General features: G+C 35.5%; 1 protein-coding gene across 18 annotated transcripts in view; it reads left to right on the top strand.

Annotated features, from left to right (window-relative positions):
* The window catches only part of LOC118883373 (serine/threonine-protein kinase Sgk3), a 155,139-nt gene that overhangs the window by 106,418 nt on the left and 31,162 nt on the right, over nucleotides 1-17,559 (top strand). For 15 of the 18 annotated variants that reach the window (XM_036830098.1, XM_036830096.1, XM_036830100.1 and 12 more), the window contains 3 exons: nucleotides 2,086-2,169; nucleotides 5,113-5,185; nucleotides 10,657-10,732. In XM_036830098.1, the coding sequence (XP_036685993.1) occupies nucleotides 2,086-2,169; nucleotides 5,113-5,185; nucleotides 10,657-10,732 (233 nt within the window). The other 3 variants (XM_036830108.1, XM_036830109.1, XM_036830107.1) reach the window with 3 other exon arrangements.

Raw genomic sequence — 17,559 nt, 5'->3', positions numbered from 1 at the left:
GGTAGCAAGAATGATACAGCCCTTGCTCTCAAAGAACTTACATTCTAGTGGGGCAAGACAGGCAATAAGGAAATATTTTTTTAAAAACTTAATAAGATTTATTGTACTGTTATTATTGTACTGTTTCTGTGAAATCTTGTGCATTTTTTGCAAATGAGAGTTTTTTAAAATTTGAAGAGGTTTTGTTTTTGCCTATTGGTATTTTATTAGAACTTAATAAGCCCTTGTTCATAAATCATCCTGCTAATTAATAACTTCACAGGGCTTTATCTTAGCTCCTGTAAATAGAGTTGCAGCAGAGCTGCTTCGGCCTGGAACTTAGGTTTGGGTTCTCATCTTAGCTGTACTTGAGTATCTGTGGGAAGCCACTTTATCCCACTGGGAAGTCAGCACAAACAGTGCTGTTTGTTCAAGAAGCTCATAATCAAATAAACCTAAGTCTCTGATCCTTTGGTAGCAGGCCTGCTTCCAGGCCTATCTGATCCTGAATGCTGTAGGAGATAAATCTGTAGTCTCCTCCTAAAAACATGGCTCAACTTTTGTCAGCAGCTGGACTAGGTTCTTTTTCCTCTACTTCTGCACTCTCTCCCATGGGAGCAGTGTCATAAACGATTCTGATATCTTACACCCCGTAGCTTCCTTTAGGACAACTTGATGTCCTCTTAGTTAACACCAGAAAATCCTCTTACCCCTGTAGCTCACGTAGGGTGCCTGGATGCTCTTCTTCTCTCTGCTTAAGTGATTCATCACTTATCCAGGGAACTGATACAATGACTTTGCTTCACTTTCCGGGTGAGACCTGATCCCTTTCTCACAGGGGGATATGGCTTTATGTTCTGGGGCCCCTCTTACTAGGGACCTGTTAATGTGACCATATCTTCAACAATACTGCAGAATTTCTACATTATAATCATATGCAGTATCAGGGAGATCTTTTTTCACAGTATTATCTAACTATGAACTGGTGAATGTAGCTTTCCAGTCTTTTGTGGGAAAGGATAGTTTATACATTTTTGTATGCCCGTCTTCTAAAATAAACCTGTTTTACTCTGTTATCTAACAGACTATGGACAGTTGTATTGTAAATATCTCTTTCCCCTCATCTTCACTGTAAAATAGTGAGATTGATAACCCAAGCCATACATCAGTGAACCTTTCCTCATATACCTGGATACTTGTTATTTTTCTCTTTAGAAATGATAAAAGATCTTTGGGGTTCCAGATTGTTTTCTGTACATTGGTATGTTGAATTATATTCTGAGAATATCTGTGGGATGAATTATGAGAGTTGATTCTGTATTATAACTGTTGATTTGATACTTGTTCTAGTGCATGGAGGGTTAGAAGATTTAGATTATAGTCTCACAAGTCTGTGAACTTGGGCAAGTTACTTAACTTTGAAGGGGCCATCATTTCCTCATCTGTAATGGGGGTTGTAATATTTATTATGCTTACTTCATAGGGTTGTTGACTGTGGTTATGTGAAATTATGTATGTGTATATATATATATATATATATGTGTATATATATATATATATATATGAATGAAAATATTAAACACAGGTTAAGATGGTAGTAGGAAATCTGAGGATAAATTCTTAGTTTGAAAAATACTGTGTAAAAGATGCCCTGAAAGGAGAACTAATAATTTAGTGTTTACTGTGTTCCACTCATTCCTTTTGAAAATACTTTATCATTTTGTGGTAATGGTTACTGCTGGGGAAGAAGGGAGCAGAATGGCATCCGTTGAAACTATAATGTTTTATTCTTGGGGAATAAAATCTGAAACAAGAATGGCCAAATGTTAGAATTCAGAGTATCTAAATAATGAGTACATGGGTATTCATTGTGTTATTCTCTGAAAACTATGGAAATATTTCATAACATTTTAAAAATAAAACACTTTTCAACAAGATAAAATAAGTGTTTCATTTGGTATACTTCTGTATCTTGGAGAATCATGTATAAATAGTAATGTCTAATACCAGTTTCATGAGTATGGAAACAGGTTATTTGCATATATAAATAGCTAATGGGGTTTTTTTTGTGATCAAATTTTATTTTGTTGTTTTTTATTTCCACAGGTTTATAAAGTTCTGGTTTCAGTGGGCAGGAGTGAGTGGTTTGTCTTCAGAAGATATGCGGAGTTTGATAAGCTTTACAACACTGTAAGTAACAGTCAGTCTACAAGATTTTTATTTAAAACAAAACACCTGAGAAAACTGGAAAATGAGATTTATTTGATAATTAAATAATACTTATGTATATCAGATAAGCAGAAAAGGGTAAGAGGTTCTTCAAAACATCCTAACTTTGGAATTCTTACCAAAAAGGGTGGAGAGAGGACTGTTGAGAAGTTCCAGATAAACTACTGAAGATATGAAAACTAAATGTACAGCTTAAAATACATTTCAATGTCATAGGAGATTAGAAATAAATCCTTTCTACCTACCTTTCTAATAATTGTTAATCATCATGCTATTTGTGGTTGAATTGCCCAACTATAAGCTTTAGGTCTGAAAGTCTGTCATAAGCCTACCTACCTTCCATGGTTTCATTCTCTGTTAGAAATTAGTCTAAGGTTCCAGATTTTAAGTAGCTAACACAGCTGAAATGAATATTGACTTTCAAAAGCCTGACAGTTACCTGAGAGATCATTAGTTACTTAAATAACTAAAACCTGTTTTATGTATTCATAGTTCAGATATTATTTTTCATCCAGTGTTTTACAGTTACAGTTTCTACCATGGTCATTGTAACACATCAGGCCAGATCTTACACAGGGACCAGTGTTTGTGGAGAGCATTGCCTTTAAGGTTATGCATACGTAGGAGGCCAGAGGACACTGCCTGTGTTGATCATTAGAGACCCCAGGTTATTGAGACAGCTCTGGGTTCCAAGCTTTGCTTCAGTTAAGAAAAAAAAGCAATTGGACGTCAAATCACAAATTTAAATTTCTTCTGCTCTAACAATAAATAGAAGTCTCCTCATGTTGTTATTTTAAAAATGGTAGATTATTAGGCATCCTCCAGAAAAAACTGTTTCATATTTTAAAAGTTAACTTTTTCAGTTTTCTTATCCCTGTCTCTTGATTTTAAAAATAGTGTTAGATGGATATATGTCTATGGGTTATCATTTGTAAAATATTTTAAATATGGGGGAAGGTAAGCATATCTCAATTAAGAGGTAAATTACTTCCTAAATGGGCCAGAATGAATCAAATGTTGTCTAGCTGCACAACTTCCTGTGTTTCCTTAAGTCATGAAAGTTAGGTGTTAACATTTGAGTATCTTTAATTATAAAGGTAAAGTAGGAAAGTTTATTTGGGGCACTCCTCCCACATGATCACTTTAATTCTCTTTCCATCAAGCAACCCATGTTAAGCTTTTTGCGGAAAATTCCCCCTAATGTTAGTTGAGTCTTTACCATCCATCTCCCTCATTTTTCCTGTATTTCTCTTCCTTTTTTCATCTTTTTCTTATTTTCCCATTTTCTGTGTCTTCCTCTCTTTTTATATAACTCCTTCCAATTCTGCCTTTTGTGGTGAGGCGCTAAGAAAAAAACAGGGGAATGGTATCAGTTGTGTTCTTTGAAACTACGGAAGTGAAGTTAAACCTGGACTGGATTTCTCCAAGTCTGAAAACACAAATTCTTTCCCTATGCTCCTTTTAGAATAAAGAAAAGAGAAAAAGTGAAATTTCCAATCTGTAAAATGTTAACTGTCAGTTTAAATGTGTACTTATGACTGTAGTTTACATTTGGAGGCTTTTTATTAAAAGCTTGTTGAACACATACAGAAGTAGAGAGACTGGTATAAATAGAGAAAATAATGTAATGTGCCATCCATCTCCAGCAATTACCCTACACGGCCATACTTGTTTCACCTCTGTCCCTAGCCAGCCCACTGTAGTTATGAAGCAAATTTCAGACATCATGTCTTTCCATTTGTAAATATTTCTGTATACATCTTTAAAAAGATAAAGATTCTTTAAAAAATACACATACAATATCATTATCACATCTAAAAATAGTTAACAATAATGCCTTAATGTCAAATACTTAATGTCCTATAAACTGGTTGATAAGTCTATGAAGTGTCTTTTTTTTTAACAAATTGTTATAAGTTTTTTTGTTTAACTTTTTAAAAAAATTTTTATTGAAATATAGTTGATTTTATGATGTGTCTTTTAATCACTAAGTTTTCCCCTCCACCTCTCTTTCCTTTTTTTTTTTTTTACAATTTTTTGTTGAAAGAAACAGGGTCATTTGTCTACAGATTTTTCAGTCTGAATTTTGCTGATAGCATGCTCATGGTGTAGAGTGATTAATACATTCTCCTATTTGTATTTCCTGTCAGTGGAGGTATATATATAGTGTGTGTGTGTTTGTGTATACATAGTGTATGTTTGGTTGTTGTTTCTAAAACATCTAAATTTACTAGAGGAATGCAAGGATTGGTAAGACTGTGTATGTGTGGTTTTTTGACATCAAGCTTACAGTAAAAATAAGCATTTACCCATTTTTACGGCTTTACTGCCCCAAATTTAATTTCTTCAGGACGAAGTTGTTCTTTCTCTGGGGATAAGCAAATCTGAGAAACAAATATTAATAGGAGGAAGGCTAGAGCAGAGGGTATTGAAAGCAGAATTCATCAGCTTTCTCAGAAAACAATTGTCAGTGTGTTCACTTAGGGAGAACACAAACACATCTCCTGAGGTAACAAAACGGTGAGTAACGTATTCAAAACCTGTACTCCAGGTTCTAGTATAAGCACTTAACATAAATGATTTTCCTTACGCCTCACAACGAATCACTAAGGTAAGTGCGAAGATTATCCCCATTTTCCAACAAGAAAACTGAAGTGCAGAGATGTTAAGTAACTTATTCCAGGTCACAAAGATACTAAGTGTTTTATTGGGACAAAATGGGATTAGTCAGACTAATGATATTTTATTGGTATAATTTAATATTGTACATTTGATCATGATATACTTAAAGGTACGTCTTATGGTGGATGTTTTTGAAAATCTGATTGTATTTTGTTTTGGTACATGTATAACTGGAAGACCTATAAAATTAAGTTCATATAATGTTATGTTTTCAATTTCTAGTTAAGGAAACAATTTCCTGCTATGGCCCTGAAGATTCCTGCCAAGAGAATATTTGGTGATAATTTTGATCCAGGTAAGCAATAACTTCATAGACCAGCCATAAGTGATGGTTGAAGTTTGAAAAAGTAGTTAACATATTCATTGCACTGTATAGTAGTATAACTTTACAAAGCTAATGGATCTCATGCTGTATGAAAATAATGCCTCAGGAAGGTGCTTACTGTGTACCAGCCATTGTTTTTAAACACTTTATATGTTTTAATTCATTCAGTCCTCACAGCAGCCCTTTGAGGTGGGTATTATTATCATCACTATTTTATAGGTAAGGAAACTGAGGCACAGGTTGAACGATTTGCCCAGGGTCGCATATAGCTAGTAAAAGTCAGATTTGGAAGTTAAATTCAAGCAGTCTGGCTTCAGATAAATCTATTGATTATTAAGGATAATGTGCAGTACTTTTCTAACCACGAAACATTTACTAAATGTGTACTCTGTACACGGCACCCTGCAGGCCTCTGAATGGTATACCAAGAAAATGTCCTATTGTTCACCCTTGGGGAGCCTATTGACACATAGGATCTCAGAAATCTGGAGGCTGTATATATGTCTGAAGCCTCAACTTCAAACTTTTCTTTTTAACTAGAGTCTAAAAGAAATTAACCCAGTACACAAATGGCGACCTATAGAGAGATAGAAGTCTCTATCCACCAGAAATTCTATGCGTAAAGTCATCTGTTTATGCCACAGGTGGATCCTGACGTGCTATCGAGTTTCTTCCCTCCCCACCATCTTACCTCCTCAACTAATTTGCTTGTAACCTTGTAACCCATCAGACCTGTGATTCCTTACGTAGGAGCTCTCAAATGGCTTATCTTGCTTCCTCTCTACAACCTAACCTTATACCATTCCTTTTCCTCCCAGACCTTTTCACTGTACCTTGTGCAGTTCTGCCCACGATGAACAAACTCCTTTATCCTCTGTCTTCTTCTTATTTCTTTCACATTCTTGATTTAATTAAAACTGAGTTTTCCCCCCAGGCTGCTGGAATCCCCTGTAACCCTCTCAGCTGGAGACTCTTTATTCTTTTACACTTTCTGAACCTCAGGATTGGAGAGGGTTCTCGTTTCCCCTATTCTTTTTCACTTCCCCTATTTTATGCAGATTTTTTTTCTCTTGGGAGAATTTAGCACACTTTATTACTATTGCCAGTTTGTCTTATCGGGCTGTAGATTCTATGAAGGTAGATACTTTATCTTTTATATTTAATTATAGTGCCTAGTAAATATTAGATTCTCAATAAATGTTACTTGAATACATGAATCCATTAATAAAGAGAAGATTGAGTTGGCACAGCAAAGCCAATTATACATTCCATGGATTGATTCTATAGGCCAGTGCCTTTTGTATTCTTGTTCTCTTGTTTTGTTTTTAGCTGTAGAACACTTTTTTCCTAGTGAAATCTGTTGCAGAAAAATGTAATGTGTAGAACAAATAAAAACGGAGCTGCTTTGTTGGTGTAGCAGTGAAGTATGTCTGTGGAGCATAGGTTGAAAAACATCGTGGAGGGCTACATGGGGGTCTTAGAGATATTTGAGCAAAGTGGCGACATGATGTGAAGCCAGCAGTGTATGATGTATAGTAGGCACAGCAGAGGGAAGACAAGATAGAGACTGGGAGGCTGGTTAAGGGAATATTCCAGTAGTCCTCAAATTAGGTGATGAGAGCTGCGACTCAGGTGGAAATGGGGCTAAAAATTGAGCCACGTGTAGGAAATCTTTTAATGAAAAACCTGTAAGAAATCTTGGTGATTGCTTAGGTAAAGGAGACATATAGAGAAGAGAATCAGAGATAACTGAAGTGTCAGGCCTGGGTGAATGAGAGAATTAATTAATTTGAAGTGACAGAAAGACATTTAAGAGGACTCAAACTACATGTTAGTGATTAACATGAGGCTTGAACTTGGGTTAGAGTTCTGTGGAGCCCTTAGTTAAACCCTAAAGTCAGAATCATTTTATCCAGGGAAGAAGGCAAAGAGATAAAGACCTGCAACATTGCTACTTCACTGTTAAAGGCAAAATACCAGACAGTGCCCTGTGGTATTTATGTTTGGTAGATTAATTATTTGATACTAAAAATTGATTTTTATTGAAGAACATTTTGAAATCAATCCTGAGCATGTTGTATATGACTTGGCAACAGCGAAGTAGACTATATTTCATAGATTTTTGGAAAGCCTTTCATTGGGGAGATCAAATCTAAGTCATACTCAACAAACCAGAGATTGGTAGGATGTTCGTTTTATTAGGCTTTGGCTAAACAGACATTCTCATATTTTGCTGGTGGGAATACAAAGTCGTACAAACCTTATGAAATTTGGTAATATTTAGCAAAACTATATATGCAGTTCCCTTTGACCAAGAAATCACATTTCTAGGGATCTATTCTAAAGATAAACTGCATCGGAAATGATATATGTATGTATGTACAAGACTGTTTATTGTGATGCTGTTTTTCATAGCAAAAACTGGAAACAACTGAAATATCCTTCCAGTATTGGAATACGGTACAGCTGTAAAAAGGAACAAAAAAGCTCATTGTGCATTACTGTGGAGTGATCTCCAGAATACCTGGTTAAGTGGAAAAAACAAGGTGTGGATGTGGACAGTGTATATTTTTTGTGTAGGAAACGATGTGAAGATTCAAAAGGAAATAATGGAAGAATAAACCAAAAACTAAAAACTGATGACTTTAAGGAGGGAGAGGCCAACTGGAGACAACAGAGGTGGATGTTAGACCTCCCTGGATGAATCTTGTGCACAGCTTTGCATATTCTAAACAATTTAAAAACAGAGACAAATGCAACAATATTGAAGTCTCTAACAATTGAAAATAAGGAAAAAATATAACTGTATTCTGATTGGTGGTGAAACACATGGAGAATAATTACTTTAAATGACTTTATAACATGGAAACTCAGCTTTATATTCCTCATGGCAAAAAAAAAAAGTGTACAAAGAAATTTTATCCTGCATTCAATAGTCTCATTGATAATATAGAGTTATTTTGTAATTATGTTAATGTCATGAGAACCAAAATTTTAAGCAGAAGAGGAAAGAGATACAAATATAAAATCAAAGATTTTTATGGACACCAAGGGGGAAAACTGCGGTGAGGGGGGGATGGTGGTGTGCTGAATTGGGCAATTGGGATTGACATGTATACACTGATGTGTATAAAACTGATGCCTAATAAGAACCTGCAGTATAAAAAAACAAACAAAACAACTAAAAAAAAAAAAAAAAAAAAAAAATCAAAGATTTTAAGTAAAAAATCCTGTAATTTTAAACTTGGGAATACAGTATGAAATCATGATTTATTTTTCTCTTACTAAAATAATACATATTTCCCAGCGCTCTCCACTGGAAATGCCTGAAAACAATAACAAATAAGTAGCAGCAAACACCCTTAGCATCCAGGTTGTAATCTCTAAATACCATTTCCCACTGAAAGGAACCAGAGTTCCATGGAAAAGTGGCAATTCCAGGTGCTGGGCAAGAAATATACAAGATGGTCCTAGGACATCTTGCCTGAAAGCAAAGAAGCTATACAAGAATACTGAGGTTTTATCAAAGGGACACAGGAGCCCAATTGATGGGGCTTTCACTGGCCAAAGATGGGACAGTTAGAGCATGAAGAAAGAAATTGTCCTTTTAATTTAACCTCGTGTTTGACAGCTACCATGTAGAGTTTTTCCATACATCTTTCTGAGTTCTTATGCTGCAGCTTCTAAGTCCATGCATGTCATTTTCTTTTTTTTTTTTCCACTTTATGTTGGTGGTTACCAACCTCTGTAAGATAAGTTTTATATACTTGAGGCAGATTTTAAGGGTTATTTCTGCCTATACTTTTATTGATTGATTGATTGATTGATTGATTGATTGCTGTGTTGGGTCTTCGTTTCTGTGCGAGGGCTTTCTCTAGTTGTGGCAAGCGGGGGCCACTCTTCATCGCGGTGTGCGGGCCTCTCACTATCGCGGCCTCTCTTGTCGCGGAGCACAGGCTCCAGACGTGCAGGCTCAGTAATTGTGGCTCACGGGCCCAGCTGCTTCGCGGCATGTGGGATCTTCCCAGACCAGGGCTCGAACCCGTGTCCCCTGCATTGGCAGGCAGATTCTCAACCACTGTGCCACCAGGGAAGCCCCTCTGCCTATACTTTTCAAAGTTAAAATTTCATTTTGAATTTAAGGATCTTTCTGTAGAGTACACACAGAATTAGCTATACTTCTATATTCTAAATAGTTTAATATCAAACCTTTTGCTGATATGATCTTGGAATCAATATATAAATTACGTTTTTTTGGTAGTTTTAAAAACAAAACAAGATTATCTTTACAACTGAAAAATAAAATTACAAAGTAACAAAACAATTGAGTTAAATAAGGGATGGGGCATATGAAATTTGGAGACTGTGAATGCTAGAATGTGTAATCATTTGCTTGGTATTTTTTTTATTCATTCACAAACATCAGTTAAGTACCTTCCAAGACACTGTGTTAAGGGCTAAAGTTACAAAAAAAATTTTAAAGGCATGATGCTAGCCTTCAGTGACTTACATAGAAAATCACTTTTATTTCTCAATTTTAACTTCTGCTATTTGAAGAGAAATCGATTTATACAAAATAAAAACCTATTTTTAGCAGCAGAGTTTTGGTAATACTCAATCAGTTAATCACCATTTCCAGTTGCAAGGATTTCAGTATTTCTTGGTTTCGTTTGTTTTTGTTTTTAAGTTAGCATGATTTTTCAGCCACCAGTGTCATAGTGTTAATTCTTATTCATTACCTGGCAGTACACGAGGAGTTGGACAAAGCAAAGTGTCTCCAAGTTTTGTAGTGAGTCTGTTTAGAACCTAAAATAGGCATTTTTTTGGAGCATTTTCTTTTGGGGAATATGTTACCTGCTTTATTTTATTTTTTTATTTACTTTTAATAAATGTATTTATTTATTTTTGGCTACGTTGGGTCTTCGTTGCTGCGCGCGTAGTTGCGGTGAGCCGGGGCTACTCTGTATTGCGGTTCACAGGCTTCTCATTGCGGTGGCTTCTCTTGTTGCAGAGCATGGGCTCTATGTGCACAGGCTTCAGTAGCTGTGGCACATGGGCTCAGTAGTTGTGGCTCGTGGGCTCTAGAGCGTAGGCTCAGTAGTTGAGAGCCTACTAAGCACAGGCTTAGTTGCCCTGTGGCATGTGGGATCTTCCCGGACCAGGGCTCAAACCCATGTCCCCTGCATTGGCAGGAGGATTCTTAACCACTGCGCCACCAGGGAAGTCCTACCTGCTTTATTTTAATTTTATAATCATTGTATTTATAGATTTAAAAAATATATATTTGTAAGTATTCCTTATTGTATATTAAGAAACATGAATTAAGAAATAACTTCTTAATCAAAATTCACTATCTTGTGCTTGTCTATTCTTGTATAACTGTATTTTTGATAATTACAGTCTGATATAAATAATCATAATAGTATTGTCTCTCTTAACAGATTTTATTAAACAGAGAAGAGCGGGACTGAATGAATTCATTCAGAACTTAGTTAGGCATCCAGAACTTTACAACCAGTAAGTAATTTTCATTGTGCTCTAAGGAGGCACTGAAACCCAACCTAAGACTATTGAATAAGCTACTGATACAGGTTTTATACGTTCTGTGGAATGTTATTGTGCTGTATATTTTTGTGAAATCTTCCTCAAGAATTTTTCCTCTGGTATTCTTAATCTTCTTTTCTCTGCATCAACTCAAGGCCCTAGTTATTTTCTTTCTTCCTATTGTACTTGTATTTGTTTTGTAGATTAAACTTGAAAGGAATTTGCACAGTTAAAACATTTTGCTAATTATTTGATGTTATGTTTATTCGTGCATTGAGAAAGCATTTCGTATGTACCTCTGTGTGCATTGGGAATAAAAAGAGAAATGAGTGTTATCCTTACCTTCCAGAGGCATAGGCTTCCAGGTAAGTGGGAGAAACAGATGTAGAAACAAGCAATTAAAGCAAAGAAAGTTTTATGATAAAAATCTGGAAGACAACAGAGAAAAACGTGGCCAACTCTTCCTGGGGTGGGTGGGTGTCAAGGAAGGCTTCTTGGAACTTAAAGGATGTGCAGACTTTCAAGAAAAAAGCTAGGGAGAGCATTCCAGGCCAAGGGAACAGTGCTTGTAACAGAGTCTACAAAGAGCCTGCCGTCGTTCAGGATGCTCACGTATTAACATTTCATGATGACTGGAACACAGAGTAGGTTTACGGAAAGGAGATGAAGCTGAAGGAGTTGGCGAGGGCCAGGCACACTTGCTACCACTTCTTGTGCGACCTGGGTCAGCGTTCTCTCGTCCCAGACAAGGCCTCCAGGCCTTCTCAGCACAACCTTCCAGGCAACCACTTAACATGAGGGCGCTTTCCCAGCCCTGTGTGTGTCTGGTAGGCCAGCAGCTCCTATGAAGGCAGAAGGGTGGGTCATATGAGAAATACCTAGGAACATATAGGTAGATCCATGGTTTGAGATGTATTTTCATTTTGAGTCTGGTAGTTGGTTCATTGGTGTTCATTATGTTTATTGTGATTTGTTATGTGCATGTATGTCACTTATATTGTTTAGTATGTATAAAGTATTAACATTCTAAGAAGAATAAAGAGGACCAAGGAGAATATCTGGGGAACGTTTCTGCAGCTCACCTGTCTGGGTAGATGTAAAGGCTGCCTGTGGACATTGATGCAGACATGACACCTTTTAACAGTCTTTTCAGAATCACAACACTGAAGGACTGTATTTTTAGCAATTGTCCTCAGAACGATTATTACCATTTTATAGTTCATTATAGTTTATAGAGGGCTTCTGCCTTCTGAGCAGGTGCTCTGACCTTTTTTAACTTAATTTAATTTACTAAATTAGTAAAATACTGGAGTTGGACTTCCTCTGACCAAGGTCTTCTGCCCAGTGCTCTGTGTTTCATTTCCCCTGATGCTCACAGATAGGCCGAGGGTCACGGGGAGGTCCAGCACCTGCTGGAGCTCTGGGATTAGCCCCTGCACGGAGGAGCAGCCGACTTTCCACTCAGAGCCCCCAGCAGGTGGTGGAGGAGCACAGAATTGGGCAGGATCCTTGAACTCAGGGTTCCTATGTCTGGTGTGTTCCGTAGCAAAGAGCCTGTTATTACTTGGCTCTTTGTATAATTATTTTTTAAACATTATGTCTTTTCCCTAGGACAAATTCTATGTTATCTTCAGCTTAGATCTACCCTTCTAATGTTTAACTCTTGTTATATGCACTTGAGATTACTTTGAATTGGCATATTACTGCCTTGTTTGAAATTCGTACATTGAGAGCTTGAATTTGTCTCATTCTTTGACAGAGCCTCACATAGAATAAGTGTGGAATAAATGGCGGTGGTGTTTATTATTTCTCCTGGTATTTTGAACAGTGTTACTCAGAACCTCTGACAGTATATGTTAAATTCTAAGTATTCATTTTGGATCTAGAAGTGTAGTATTATAAAGATGTTATATTTGGTATTGAAATTCAACTAAAACCAATTTGATTATTTTAACATCATACTATAAAATACACAATTTTTAAGTATACTACCCAATAGATTTTTACATACGTATACACCTTGTAACTACCACTATTCCGTTTAAGAGAGAGGACATTTTTCAGCACCCCAAGGTAAATAGCTGAGAGGTTTTTTTTTTTCCAACTTAATGTTTAACTGACATTTTCTTTTTAATAAAAAGTGACGTTTCACATTTTCTGGATCTCATCTGTTAATGGAACTTTGTTAATTTTCACACTCTTCATTTGAACATCAAACTGTTTATAAAATAGTACAGATTTAAGAGAGTAAGAGGAGAAGCCAATCAGCAAGTGTATCTTGAACACCATCTATGTGTCTATTCTTATTATGTGTGGGATATGCACTTCAAAAATAGCTTTACTTCAATAGAGGAAAGGTTATTTTTAAGATAACTTATTAAAGTTGAATTTAAAATCATTTAAAAACTCAAATAAAATATTATTATTTCTCTGACCTTTGGATAGAAAAGGGTTTTCTGAGGATATTGGTAGTGAATGATGTATTACAAAGTAAAATAATGACAAATTTGATTAATAAAAACTTTTGACCTCCAAAAATTACAAGTGAAATTAAAAACCAAAAATATAAAAAGTTTCCCATGATAAAGGACAGTAGATAAATATACTTAATAAAAGAGCTCATGCAGATAATACACACTTAAGGCACCAAAAAAAAAAAAAAAAAGACAAAACACATTAACAGTTTACAAAAGAGAAGATGCAAATGGCTGATTAATTACCAGAGAAGCTGAGCATTTCTTTACTATTTAAGAAATGCAAATGAAGCAAAAACACCTTATTTTAGCTTCCTTGCATTATAACACATACAGAAAAGAACACAAATCATGATTGTACAGCTTAATGAATTATGAGAAAATGAATACATCTGAGTATCCCCCTTCTCCACCCCAGGCCAAGGAATAGAACATTGCCAGCACCCCTGCGGCCCCTCACATGCCTCTTCTCAATGTCCGTTCTTTCCCAAAGGTCATTACTCTCCTGATTTTTAGCAGCATAGATTAATGTGCCCTGTTTCTGAACTTTATATAAATAGAATCATATATTACATGGTCTATATCTGGCTTGTTTTCAACAATTGAGAGTCACCACTGTTATTGCATATAGCTATACAGTAGTTTGTTCGTTTCCATTGCTGTATAAAACCCCATTGCATGAATATACCACAATTCTGCTGATCGACATTTGAGTTATTTCTGTTTTCTGGCTCTAATGAGTAATGTTGACATTAACATATCTTTTGCTGCACATGTGCAAGCATTTCTGATGTATCTTTGAGTAGAATTTTTGGTTGTAGGGTACGTATATGTTTAATCTTAGTGGATAATGCTAAATAGTTTCCCAAAGTGATTGTACCAATTTCCACTTCCACCATCGGTGTATGAGATCACATGGGTCACCTCACCAACACTTAGTATCATTAGTCTTTTCAATTTTAGCCATTCTGGTGAGTGGGTAGTGGTATCTTATTGTTGCTTTAATTTGCATTTCACTAATTACTAATATAATTGAGTTCCGTCTCTTTAAAATACTATTTTTCACTTACCAGACTATGAGAGGTGCTAATATAAACTAACATTTAATCAAGGCTGGAGAAAGTTTTCAGGATGTTCATGTATTGCTAGGAGAGTAGAAATTGGTACAACCTCTCTGGAAATTAGCTTATTAACAAACTACTTAAAGCCTGAAAATGGTTTATAGTTCAGACCAAATACTTTTCTTTTTAAAAATCTGTAGTGAAAATTGTAAATGCAGTTCCAGTGTTGTGCACGATGATTGTCACTTGCAACATTATTTATAGTAGTGAAAGCTGTACAGTCAGAAGTTGGAAGCCATATATATATATATATATATATATATATGTATTATATATCCTAAAGTGAAAGAACCACTGAGTAACTTTCAGTGTGTCCTAATACATTATCATACATCTATCAAAAGTGATTGCTAACAAAGAATTTTTAACAACATGGCAAAGTCCTTTTGATGTATTGAATACATTGTATTTTTAGGTGAAATACAGTAAAATAAAATACTTAAAATATAGCATGATCTTAACTGTGCAGAGAAAAAACAAATATAGTAGGGGTGTTAAGAATGAAGATTCCCACCTTTAAATTTTTTTTTGAAATAAAATGCACATAACATAAAATTCACCATTTTATCTATTTTTGAAGTGTACAATTCAGTGGTTTTTAGTATACTTGCAATGCTGTACAACCACATCACTATCTTATTCTATCACCCAAGTCTAAGCTAACATTAACGTCAACCCAAAAAGAAACTATATTTTCTAATTTCCCCTTTCCCCCAACCCTTGGCAACCACTAATCTACTTTCTATTTTTATGGATTTGCCTGTTATGGGAATTTCATATAAATGGAATCATACAGTTTTAAATCTTCCTTTTTTCATTTAGCATAATGTTTTTGAAGTTCATTCGTATTGTAGCATGTATCAGTACTTCATTTGTTTTCATAGTTGAATAATATTCTGTTATATGGATATGCCACATTTTGTCCATTCATCCACTTTTTGACTATTATAAATAATGCTGCTATGAACGTGTGTGTGTGTGAGCTTTTGTGTGCACATATGTTTTTATTTCTTTTGGGTATATACTGAAGAGTGGAATTGCTGGGTCATACAGTAACTGTGTATAGCTTTTCAGAGAATCACCTGTTTTCTACACTGGCTGTACCATTTTACATTCCCACCAGCCCCTTCCCTTTTTAAAAACTATTTTTCGTCTGCCTGAATTTCTTACAATGAATGTATATTATTTATATTTAATTATTAAGAAAAATTTTGGAAATCTTGCCATTTGTGACAACGTGGGTGGACATTGAAGGCATTGTGCTAAGTGAAATAAGTCAGAGAAAGACAAGTACTGCATGAACTCACTTATATGTGAAATCTTAAACCCAAATTCATAATCATTGATACAAAGAACAGATTGGTGGTTGCCAGAGGTGGGGGGTAGGTGAAATGGGTGAAGGTGGTCAAAAGGTATAAACTTTCAGTTATAAAATAAATAAGTCATCGGATGTAATGTGCAGCATGGGGACTGTGGTAGCATATTTGAATGTAGCTAAGAGAGTAGATTAAAAGTTCTCATCACACAAAAAATGTGTAACTGTGTGGTGATGGATGTTAACTAGACTTATTGTGGTCATCGTTTCTCAATATATACAGGTATAGAAGCATTATGTTGTACACCTGGAACTGATACAGTGTTACATGTCAATTATGTCTCAAGTTTTTTTTAACCATTTTTTAAAATTGAAGTATAGTTAGTTTACACTGTTGTATTAGTTTCAGGTATACAGCAAAGTGGTTCATTTATACATATATATATTCTTTTTCAGATGCTTTCCCATTATAGGTTATTATAGAATATTGACTGTAGTTCCTTGTGCTATACAGTAGGTCCTTGTTGTTTATTTTTTCTATATAGTAGTGTGTATATGTTAATCCCAAACAGTATGGAGGTTCCTTAGAAACAGAGCTACCATATGATCTTGCAGTCCCACTCCTGGGCATATATCTGGAGAAAACTCTAATTCGAAAAGATACATGCACCCCAGTGTTCATAGCGGCACTATTTACAGTAACCAAGACATGGAAGCAACCTAAATGTTCATGGACAGACGAATGGATAAAGAAGATTTGGTGTATATATAATAGAATATTACTCATCCATAAAAAAGAATGAAATAATGCCACTTGCAGCAACATGGATGGACCTAGACATTATCATATTAAGTGAAGTAAGTCAGACTGAGAAAGACAAATATCATATGATATAATTTATATGTGGAATCTAAAAAAAAAATGATACAAATAAAATTATTTGGAAAGCAGAAATAGACTCACAGGCATAGAAAACAAACTTATGGTTACCAAAGGGGATAGCAGCAGGGCAGGGGGCAGGGGAAGGATAAATCAGGATTTGGGGATTAACATATCTCAACTTTTAAAGAAGAAAAAAAAAGAACAATTTGGGAGGAGGTACCGCAGATACAGAGATTTAGTCATTCCTCAGGATTGTCATTAGTCCATGCAAGGCCCCTCTTTTATTTTAGTCCATTTTTTTCCTCTTCATACCCATTTCTTCGTCCCCACTGGTGATGCCCACTTCAACATGTTTGCTGTATGTCTTTGGTTATCTATTTATCGACTGTTGCTTTGTGTCTGTGAGTGTTTAATATATACACGTAAATGGTGCTGTGCTGTGGTTCCTTGTTTCTGATCGCTGACTGCTGTTCTCTGCAGGCAGTTACCATCGCTTGCTTACTCATTTCCCTAGTGGTAGATGGCTGTTTTGCTTCTGATTCAGACCTATAGAGAATATTGCAATGAGTATCCTAGTTACATGTCTTTCACTGAACCTGTACATAATTTTTGTGTGTGTGTGGTTTATTCTTAGAACTGAAATTTCTGGCCTCAGGGAAAATGCATACTCAGTTTAACCAAATATTGCCAAATTGCTTTTCAGAAAAGTTGCCTCATTTTACATTTTCACCAGCAATACATGAGGGTGTTCCTTTCCCTGTATCCCTACCAACTTTTGGTATTATGTGTCTTTCTAAATTTTGCTGGCTAGTGGACTTAAAGTAATTTCTCGTTGTTTTAATTTGTTTTTTTGTGATTATTAGTGAAGTTAGGCATCTTCATAAATTTCCTTACCATTTGGGTTTTCTATTCTGTGAACCGACTGTTGATACCTTTGCCCATTTGTTTATTGGATTCCCTATTTTTAAAATTAATTTGCTTATTCCTTTTATAATAATGATTATTAA

This window comes from Balaenoptera musculus, chromosome 17 (assembly GCF_009873245.2).
Source record: "Balaenoptera musculus isolate JJ_BM4_2016_0621 chromosome 17, mBalMus1.pri.v3, whole genome shotgun sequence".
In the NCBI taxonomy this organism is placed as follows: Eukaryota; Metazoa; Chordata; class Mammalia; order Artiodactyla; family Balaenopteridae; genus Balaenoptera; species Balaenoptera musculus.
Note: the sequence above shows the minus strand (reverse complement) of the source record. Positions and strands in the feature narration are given on the sequence as shown.